At 35.9% G+C, this 11,283-nt stretch overlaps 1 protein-coding gene across 1 annotated transcript in view; it reads left to right on the forward strand.

Annotated features, from left to right (window-relative positions):
* The window catches only part of LOC149542798 (uncharacterized), a 49,011-nt gene extending 37,965 nt beyond the window's left edge, over nt 1–11,046 (forward strand). Inside the window, exons 10-17 of the mRNA XM_089797689.1 lie at nt 144–476; nt 731–857; nt 4,078–4,177; nt 4,937–5,006; nt 5,200–5,352; nt 5,477–5,572; nt 5,756–6,072; nt 9,807–11,046. Of these exons, the coding sequence (XP_089653815.1) occupies nt 144–476; nt 731–857; nt 4,078–4,177; nt 4,937–5,006; nt 5,200–5,352; nt 5,477–5,572; nt 5,756–6,072; nt 9,807–10,277 (1,667 nt within the window). The 3' untranslated portion in view covers nt 10,278–11,046. The remainder of the gene's footprint in view (nt 1–143; nt 477–730; nt 858–4,077; nt 4,178–4,936; nt 5,007–5,199; nt 5,353–5,476; nt 5,573–5,755; nt 6,073–9,806) is intronic.
* The last annotated feature ends 237 nt before the right edge of the window (nt 11,047–11,283 follow it).

Raw genomic sequence — 11,283 nt, forward strand, 5'->3', positions numbered from 1 at the left:
GTAAGTTATAAATGCATTCAATTATTTTTTTGTTGGGTTGATTGCTGGGGTACTTTTCATAATGTATAGCATTTGCAGAAGCCAGTGACATGCTGCTTTGAGCATTTTTCTCCAAAGCTTGTTAATCACTTGTGTAATTGCAGGATCACATTGGGAGAAGAGACTTTTGATGAATGAGATAATGACTGGTTCTGTTGACACGAGGTCTGTTGTTTCACCAATGACACTAGCTCTTTTGGAGGATAGTGGGTGGTATCAAGCAAACTATAGTATGGCCGAACAGCTTGATTGGGGCCGACATCAAGGGGCTGATTTTGTTAGTTCTCCCTGCAATCAGTGGAAGGGGGCTTACCATTGTAATTCTTCACATTCTTCAGGCTGTACTTATAATAGGGAGGCTGAAGGTTACTGTCCTATTGTAAGCTATAGTGGCGAGTTGCCTGAATGGGCTCGCTACTTTCCTCAGCCCAACAAAGGTGTGATTCTTTAAGCTAAAGGATTCTGAGGCTGATGACGATGGCTCTTTTGTTTTAGGGATTAAATAAGACATTTCTTGTTATTTATGGTTGCAATCAGATATTATTATTTCTCATTAGTTCAAATCAGATATTATCATTATTTCATTTTGTTACACTGATTTCTAAGATATTTATCTAAGTCTCTAGATATTCAAGTATCAGTCGGACATTATTTTTGAGTTTCTTAACACCAATTCCTATTTATGTTTCAGGTGGCCAATCTTCATTGGCAGATTATTGTACATATTTTGTAGCATATTCAGATGGTTCATGTACTGATACAAACAGTGCACGGCCACCTGACCGTATGCTGGGAGAAATGCGTGGACCTGATTCCAGGTAGATTCAGTGAGTCTAGCAGTGTAGTTTTTTAACTTATCTGGTTTGCAATTCATGCCACTACACTGCAGTGGACCTTTTTTTCTTGAAGTGTCTATCAAACCATGTCACAAGCAAATCTTGTATTGGTTACTTAATGAGTTAATATATGAGTTCCTATTTCTATACAAAAATATTTGCAAATAGAATCCAACTTCATATATGTGTGTGGTACTGGAGGACACAGCTTACAAACTTTCTTGGTAGTAGCTGTCCTGTTTATCTGAGCTTGTGGTTAAAACATAATGATAAAAGCATAAAACTCTAATATTTTTCTTTAGCTAGGAATTTTTTAATCTTTTTTAACTGTCGATTTTGTTTTAAGGTAGATGTAGGGATTGTTCTATTTTCTGTGCCTTGTTTTGACAAATTCGAGTACTACACCTCCAAAACCCGGAGAGCAAGTTATGTCATGATATCTAGAAAACAGTGGAAGAAATCTAGACATATAATATTCATGCAAACCTTTTATTATCTATATTTTAAAGTCTTTAATGCAAGCTTTGCTTTGTTTAGTGTGTGCTCTCTGCACTTCTGCCTGTACCAATACATATTTTGCAAAGCAGGCCATCCATATGGTTGTGACTACTTCACTTGCAACCAATAACCGGAGAATCAAGATTGGAGTTCACGACCAAGGTGACTTCAATTTATGACAAGAAGATGTTGAAATGTAATTACTTAAAATAAATGCCCACAAATTATAAAATTATTATCACTAAAATAAGTGACCAGAAATTGTAATAAAGACCAATAATATGTAATTTGCGACAGGACTTTATTGTCGTTTTAATCTCCATTTCAGTTGTCATCTTATTCGTTGTTGGGTCTGTGCTTCTGGAGGTCAAATATATGTAAATAGGTTGTTTCCTCACTATTTTCTTCTTGGGTAGAATATAGCAAGGCCTTTTGATCTGAGAACTTGGGATCATGTTCATCTTTGCTTTGATATGTTGTTATATCTTTTTTATTTTATTTTCCACACGTGTTTTTTTACATTGCTTGGACAATCTTTAGCTTATTCTTGAAGTCCAATCTCTAGACTTGTGATGATTTAATTGCTTGTATGGCCTTTGACAACATTTTCTATGACGATCTCTTTGTATCATTGTTTCAGATGTACATTTTCTCCATGCAATATGCTTTTTAGTACGACTATCTATCCTGGTATCCTTAAGATTCGTCTTCTTCACTCTTATTTATATCAAGTTTCAGGGATAAGCTCCTGATTTTTCATGGGCCACGAAACGTTCCAATATTATTTCATGGTCTGGGTCTTATATACCTGTGCCACTTTTCTGTCTTTAGATGTGGCTGGAAATTTGTTCTCTGGCTTTTGAAAATCAGTTGTCTCAGATTTCTATTGATTGCGAATTTCAGCCACATTTTCAATGACGATCTCTCTGTTTCATTGTTTCAGATGTACATTTTCTCCATGCAATATGCTTTTTAGTACGACCGTCCATCCTGGTATCCTTAAGATTCGTCTTCTTCACTCTTATTTATATCAAGTTTCAGGGATAAGCTCCTGATTTTTCACGAGACACAAAGCATTACATATTATTTCATGGTCTGGGTCTTATATACCTGTGCCAATTTTCTGTCTTTAGATGTGGCTGGAAATTTGTTCTTTGGCTTTTGAAAATCACTTGTCTCAGATTTCCATTGATTGGGAATTTTAGCCACCAGTTTCTGCACAACAGAGGGACATTCTACAAGGTTTCTCGCTTGGGGACATTTATTCCAAAACTTGTGAGAGCATAGATAAAACATGCATCCTGACTGGCAACAGAGGGACATTCTATTACTTGGTGCCTACACTCATGGCACAATTGACAAGTTTTCTCATTTTGCTTGATGACATTTATTTCAAAACTTGTGAGAGCATTGATAGAACATGCATTCCAACTGGGTGTTGGTAGGAATCTCTCTTGTAGGTAATGTGCCAGTCTATTTTAAAAAGCTCAGCAAGCCTGTAAAACAAGGGGTTTTCCCAGAAGATTATTTAATAGTTTTTGTTTGGTCTGGCATCATAGTAGCCAGAAATTCATTTGCTCCTCCACGGTGGCTGTATCCCTGTATTTGATTTGGATACATCCAGTATGATCTGGATAAACATCCAATATTGTACTCATGTGTTTCCAAAAAGTCTTGATTTTCCAACTGCGCTAAATATTGTGATTTGATTTAAAATTTTTTTTTTAGAGCTTTGTAAATCTTTCTAATTTCAATTAAAAAAACTCCATTCATGCAATTTTTATAATTTTTTTTGGTATAAACAAAATGGACACCAAATGAGAAAGACAAAAGTAATGCTTTTCTATTTCAGTGACCCATTTTTTGGGGCTGATTTTCAATTTAACTCTATTTCTTTTTGCATATTAAAAAGTGTTAACTTATAATTATTTATGTAGCATTTATGTCTCTATATTGCTTTTGAAGTAATGAGAATATCCTTCAATAACTTAGAAAATTGTGTTGAATATGCATGTGTTTTTTATAAATGTCGTATTCAGCCGTATCCATATTTGGGGAGGGTGGGGTCTTAAAAAATGGCCGTATCTGCATCTAATACTATATTTGTATTTGTATCCACATCCATGTCCATGCAACTTCATCTGGCATACATATTGTATAAACTGCACAGCCAGATTTAAATAAATCTGCATTAACCCATGAATGAGGAATAATGGAGAAGACAACTCTAGGTTCTTGCTTTAAACTTTAAAGAGAGCCCCTCTTAAATACTAGTAGAATGATTTGTCTAATATTTTTGTATCAGTTTTACTAATGACACCCACCATATTCTTGCAAAGAGACTCTCTAATCAAAATTTGATGGAATGAAGGTTGGCCTGGGTACAAATATTCCCTGCCTTACTGCACATCTTCAATTAAGTTGAATGCTTCAATCCATATCTACAGATCTGAATAACAAGCTTATAACATGGAAATCAATAAACTTCTGCCAGATATATAAAGAATCCTAGCAGAGCTCCTTTATTTTTCACCATTGGAGCTTATCATAGTCATTTGTATAAAATAAGGTCTTCATTTTAGCTTCTTAGCTTTTACTTGATTAAAGTTTGTAACCAATTACTAGTATTTCTTTTAGGCATAAACTGCATATTAGTTATTATATTCTTTTAGTAATATCAGTTTGCTTCCCAATGGTTTCCCAGGTGCATGGCATCATCCTTGGTTCGAACAGGCTTTGTTCGAGGGACTCTAACACAAGGAAATGGTTGTTATCAGCATCGATGTCGAAACAAAACATTGGAGGTAAAAATATAGTCTCTGCTAATCTGTGCTAGTACATTTATCTCTTTGTTTATAGGAATGTGATTTCCGGTAAGTTGATTCAGGGATTGTTTCACTAACATTTTACAAGCACCTAAACTTATATTCCTTTTACAGCCATCGGCTCTGATTGAAACAGGATATTTCTTTTCAATGAAAACCTCACTCTTGGTATCTGTGTCCATGCAAAGACCTAAATATGGAATTGATTCAATTGAACAGAATAAAAGACGTTTTTTAATAAAACGGGAGAATATTGATAGAACCCTTCCAGAAAAGAATGTGGTTTCAAAAGCTATGGGGTTTTAAGGCTTTTGTATGTGTAAGGCCAGCAACTTTTTTGCATGAAAGCAAAAGCGTCTTAGAATTGCAATTTAGCCATCTGATTCGAAATTTCAGATAAAACAGAAAAAACACCCAATGGATTAATATAATCTTTAGAAAATTCTTAGATCAATAAGAAAAGCTAAAATTAAGCATTGTTTCCTAGAAAGATCAAAACAGCGTCCCAAAGTTTATACTCTCTTTTGACACAACACAATTTTGATCAAAAGCCAAAAAAGGTCCTGTTAAAATTTCGGCTCGAATAGATCATTTTGACATGTTGCACGTGTTGCCAGGCAACCTGAGAACTTATTCCCATATGTCTTAAAAGAATATCTTTGGGTGTTTTAGATTAACGTATTCCTTCAGCTAAATTTAAGTAACTGCTTTGTTGATTAAATGTCAATATTTCTCCAGATTGCTGTTGATGGTATATGGAAAGCTTGTCCTGAAGCTGGTGGAGCAATGCTTTTTACTGGTTTTAATGGTATGACTTCTTACATGTAATATTATAAGCTGCAGCATCGTAAATGATGATTTTAAGATCTATTCATTATGATCACACTCTTTTTAACATCTATTGTAAACCTCAACTAGATAGGAGCCTAAGTATCTTTAGCCTGTTAAATAGAGTTCTTTATTTTTACTGCTCTTTTTGATTTATTGAAGTTCTGTTGTAGGGGAGTTGTTATGTCCCCCTTACAATGAGCTTTGTGGGGATAATTCTTTGAACCTACATGGTCAATGTCCAAATTCATGCAACTATAATGGGGAGTGCATTGTTGGAAAATGTCACTGCTTTCTAGGATTTATTGGCAATGACTGTGGAACAAGTAAGTTCCTTTACTACTGGATGGAAAGTGGTGGGCATGCAATTTTCTATTCTTTTAGTATTGTACATATCATGCTAACATCCATACAGTTGTGAATTTCTCAGACAAGGTTTGTGTGTTTCAGGAACTTGCCCTGCAAATTGCAGTGGGCATGGAACATGCAGATCAACTGGAGTCTGTGACTGTGAACTGGGTTATACAGGAACAGACTGTTCAACTGGTATGATCCATTCATTTCTTTCCATTTTCTCATGATTACTTTCCATTTAGTGCGACCTCTGCCAAATGGTGCATTTTAGCAACCAAGCAATTTCTTCATTATGCAAAGAAAGTTGTTAATATTTCCAATCAACTGATGTTGCCCTCTTTTCTTACATTTTGACAAATGGTGTTCATTGTGCAGCTGGTTGTGATGAACAATGCAGCCTACATGGAGGTGTTTGTGATAATGGTGTTTGTGAGTTTAGGTGCTCTGATTATGCAGGATATACTTGCCAAAACAGCAGTGTTCTATTTTCAAGTCTCTTAATGTGTGGAGATGTCATGGTATGGGATGTAGGAGCTCAACACTGTGCTCCAAGTGAACCAAGTATTCTGCAACAGTTAGAAGCAGCTGTTGTTATGCCAAACTATAACAGGCTGATTCCAAGTAGTCGCTTGCTGTTTGGTATTTTGGATAATGGGTACTGTGCGGCAGCGGCAAAGCGTCTGGCTTGCTGGGTGAGATTTCTCTTGATTTTCAATTTTTTTTTTCATGACATGTTTCTGGATAGAGTTCTTTATGTTTCAAATGCCCCTCTTGAACTTTTCTGAATACTTAAAAGTATTATACAAATCCACTCCTTCAAAATATTTGATGTAAATGTCAATACGCAAAACAGTAAATGTATCTCAAATGTCTGAAACAATGAAATTCTCAGGATGTTCATCATAATAACCACATAGTTGGGAAAGCTCTTGGTAAGGTCTTTTTCTTAGGCTTAGAGCTTTCAAAATGGTATGTTCAATTTAATTCTTAAACATAGAAATCCGCTGAAATCGATTTCAAGAGATGATAATGGTGTTCAACATGTCGGTTATGATAACACTGTATCAGCATAAACCAAAATTTACAAAAACTTCAATAATCACCAGGTAATAAACAAAACCAGAAACACATGGACACTTAGATTTTATATATGGAAAACCCAAACTGGGAAAAACCATGGTGAGCACTTGCCCACAAAGAATAATTCAGTGATGTATAGATCTGATTACAAAAGATGATAGGAGCTCATTGCTTCAGAATTGCAACGAGAGGCTTGCTGCTAATACAACAATAAATACAAATAGAAGTTCATTATTCTAGACTTGCAAACAGAGACTCACTACCAAAGTAGCAAGATACAATAACAAACGTGTGCACCCAAGACTCATTGTCTTTAGGAACATACAACTATTTACAGGAATAAAGTAAGATTCTCCTGACAATACGGCTATAGTGCACAACGCTGTTAAACTTAGAGCACATTGTTACTGCCTTTTCTTCACTGCCACTGCCACTGCCACTGAACTGTGTTCTGCTAACTTTAGATCTTGATTGGTTTCCACACTGTTCACTTGTTTGACCCTTTACCTTTTGTCAAAGCATAAAATTCAAACTGTATTTATATACAAGAAAGTTCATTGGAGATTGCAACAAGGTCGCCTATGTCAAAAGGATATTACAATTTAAGTTACGAGTCAGCCAAGACAATAGCAAAATGCAATAAGGTCCCAAGTCAGAAGCATTGAGACCAAAACACAGAGCGAACCCAAATGGATAAGAGATGAACATTAAATACATAGGTCACATATAGCATGAACCATCCAGATAAGAGATAATCATTAAATGCAATGCTATCTACCTAAATCAAGAAACATGATCCATTCCAGCAGAGAAAGGGACCATAGGCACTCTACATATAGCCCGATGCAGATCCACAATCACCAGAACAATTAAATGTGTGGAAACATGCTGCCCAAAGAGCTACACATGTCGACAAAAATTGGATCTCCACACACCACTACGAGGATCTATGCACCACATCAGAAACATGAGCACGTGCCAACAGTCCACATCAGAAGTTGTGACAAAATATCTCCGTGCCAAAGCAACAATTGAACAAAATTAAAATACTGGATAATAGTTTCTAAAACACTAGAAACAATTTCCGGAACACCAGAGAATGCCACAACCAAGACCGAAACTTGAATCCATCTACATAATCAACATATGTTTCCAACACGTAGAATATAGGCCAAGGGAAATGTAAGGAGATTTAAGTGAATGAGACACAGAAAATAAGCAAACATTAACATCCAAAAGTGGAATAGTTCATCCAAGCTATAGAAGTGCCCAGTCTGCAGGATCATTATGGAAAAATAAAGTGTGTATTGTCCATGCATCGTTGTCACAAAGTTTTCAAGATACTGTAGCTACTTGTCTGATGATGTGGGCCCGTGGGGTGTATTGAGTGGCTTGGAGCAAGGAAAACTTTTCTTGGGTATTGATTAGTGAAGTAGAAGATGTGTGTATGTGGGTTTATAGTTTAATTCTTTCCAAGCTTTTGGTGTTCTTTATTGTTCGTCTTCTTTTCTTTCTTTTTGTTTATTTCTTCTTTTATTTTATTTACCTATCCTTTTGTACCACTCTTTACTTTTTCCCTTTGTATCTTGTTCTTTCATTCTCTTATAGTTTATTTCAGTTTTTTTCCTCTTATTTTCTCCATTTTTTATTGTTAACTTAGTGGTATCATCGCGACTTGACCCATTGTCCAGTCTGCCTTTCCTTGGTCTTACGGACTGCCAAGTTGGGGGCAGGGGCAAGCGAGGCAAAACTAATCCCACTATGTTGTGTAGTAACTGGCATGGGTCCCACCATTTGCGTAGCAAGGTAAATTGACTTGGGTATTGTACGAGTTTTGGACCTGGGTCGATACTCATCCAACAATACAACCAACTGGTCTACATCGTGGGGTTTTCTTTGCTCTTTTATTTTATTCCCCCTCCCCACAACTACCACTCCATTATGTTTTCTCTGCCTTTCTTCTTCCTGATGATGGATCATGGAGTGCGGTCCTAAAGACTGATGCAAGAGTTTTACACAATTTATTCCAGAAACTGCCACATCAAGATAAAAACTGTTTCAAATAACAATTTAATTGGGTAAAAGTTTGGTAGGGTTAGAGTTTTTAGAAAAATTATAATTACAAATTAGGCAAAGCATGCGAATTGTTAGGTCTACATCAATGACCAGAATCAAACCATCCTCAACCACCATTACCATAGTACGATGAATGCCAATGTAACAGGTTAGGATTAGGGTTTTTGGAAGAAAAAGGAAAAACTGCATACTGGGTAAAAAGCCACAAGTTTTTGCAGATTTATTGCCAGAGTTTGGGAATATGTGATTTCGTTGGTCAACAAAATTAAAAATTTGGGATTATCTTTAATCAAAATTTGTTCCGAAGGACTTTTAGGTTCAAAAAAATTGGAAAAGAGGGGCAAATGAAAATTTGTAATATTCTTTTGATTTCTGCAACTATGACTTGGAGTAAACACTTTGAGAGAAACTGTATCTTCTTCAACTTTTTCAGGGAATATAATAAATTTAATCCACAGTATATAGATCCAATGAAGTGTATTTATTTTTGTCGATGAAAATATAATTGAAGCCCGAGTAAAATTACACCTATTTTGGACGAAGCATTTTGAACATTTGAGATGAAGACATATATTACTTGTTAAATTAGAATTTATTTTTTACTTAATTATATGATATCATTGTGTTAACCAGTGTATCAAGGGGATATGCAGTAACAAAGTTTTGCTCTGTTAATTCATTAGGGAGGCAGAAATGTGCAACTTCTGAGATTTCAAAGCTTGGGTTTTGACTTGTTTTTCATCATTGCCCACCTCAACCATTCTGCATGGCAATGTAATTTCTAGATTGTACTTAATTTATAAGTCTAATACAATCTATAGCAAAAAGGAAAGGTGCGGTCAATCTCTTAATTACAAACAAACTACTTATCAGAAGACATATATACAATTTTATGTGGTCGATGTCTCAACTTTTGTGAACATTACTGCAGAAATTTGTTCCAGTTATTGTCCTTGATTATTGTACTAGAAAAAGCAAGGGATTAGTATGCAAATGAATGTTATTATGAGCAGGAATGCAGGGATTGTCTTCCTAAATTACTATATTTTTTTATGCCTTTATTTTGGCTCGACAGTGTGACATGTCTTTGTTAGAGTTTTTCTTTGGACCCAGCAAGTTTTTGCCTTTTATGGGCATAGCTGAGTTGAGATGAACTTTGAATCGTTATATTAGTTTTATTATATTTTTGGGAAAAATTGATAGTGGATATACCACTGTATTTGGAACTAATTGCCTTTAGTCGTCTTTATTTTGCTGAATGTTATTGTAGATATCTATTCAAAGATGTGATAAAGATGGTGATAATCGATTTCGTGTATGCCATTCGGCATGCAAATCATACAATGCAGCATGTGGTGCCCGGCTGGATTGTTCAGATAGGACTCTATTCAGTAGTGAGGAAGCGGGGGAAGGACTCTGTACCGGAGTTGGTGGGCTTCGCCCATGGTGGCAACAACATTTTAGGATGCTTTTACTTCTGGGTTTAATTGTCACTACAGCTTGCTTTTTACTGGGTGCAATCAGACACATTTGCCAAAGCTTTTCAGTTGCTAATAGAGATGTGGACTTGCAAGGGGCTTATGTATGTCTCAATGCGGTCTCCATAGAAACAAATGATTGCAACAAAGGGTTTGGAACTTTTCAATCTTTAAGGCTATGCTTATCATTTTATGTTAACCGAGCTTCTGGACAAAGTTTTAAACTATTTGAAACATTATTCAAGCATAACATAGATTCATAGTGGTCATCTCCACTTGGCAAAAGTGAATATGACTTTCCCATTTTAACCGAGGCCCCATTTTTGAGTGGCACTAGTTGGAGGCTGTGATGTAGCTTTCCATATATAGCAGTGGAGCCTGTCAGAAATTTGACTGGGCTTACGCCTGTAAAATGATATCTAGTAAAAAGAATGCCAATTGTATTTTGTAAGGAGGTGTAATCACGATAGCTTTTTTCAGGACTTACATATGTGATGACTTGGCTTTTTGGAAAAGCCTGACTTCCTGGCCTGGATTCCATGGATGAAAAAATTAGAAATTGTTCAGGTATATCAAGATGGGGGCTGTGAGGATGCCAATACTGTAAAGTTATTTGATTGGTTCGCGGGGATGATTCAGCTGCTTCTGTTAACCCTTAAGGGTCCACAATTCTCTGTATTGCTGTTGCCCACAATGCGTGGGTTTTTGAATATGGAAGGGTTATATGCCATAAGGTATTCATTCATTAAGGAGCATTATTTTGTGTTTCAATAACATAGTGCTGTTGTACATTCTTGGCGTTCATGGACTTCCCTCTCAACTACATGAAAACTCTTGACCAGATTTGACAGCATTTATAATACGAATTCGACAGCATGATGGGTTAAGAAGTTATCTATGCTTTCAATATCCATCAATCTGGGGAAAGGTGCTACCTGCAAAATGTAGTCTAAATTTACATCCGCACTGAGAAAATCAATTTCACTGTTATATCATTATAATGTGAAAGACACAAGAATTAGAAAACTATCATGCATGCAGTGTTAAAACATAATTGTTTGGTTGATATTTGTTTCATGTACATTGCATCTTCCTGTCATTTTGGGGGTTAGCAGAACTAGCATGAACAGAATACTGGAGCAGCTTTTGATGGTACCCAGACAGGTGCTTAATTGATTATTTAATTAAGATTGAAACAAACTGTGATGCCAAACTCAGGTGAGAAAAGAAACGCTGTGTGATAAAAACGATAGTTTTATGATAACAACT

Source organism: Cupressus sempervirens, chromosome 8, assembly GCF_028749045.1.
Source record: "Cupressus sempervirens isolate cs-2001-9-10 chromosome 8, ASM2874904v1, whole genome shotgun sequence".
Classification (NCBI taxonomy): domain Eukaryota; kingdom Viridiplantae; phylum Streptophyta; class Pinopsida; order Cupressales; family Cupressaceae; genus Cupressus; species Cupressus sempervirens.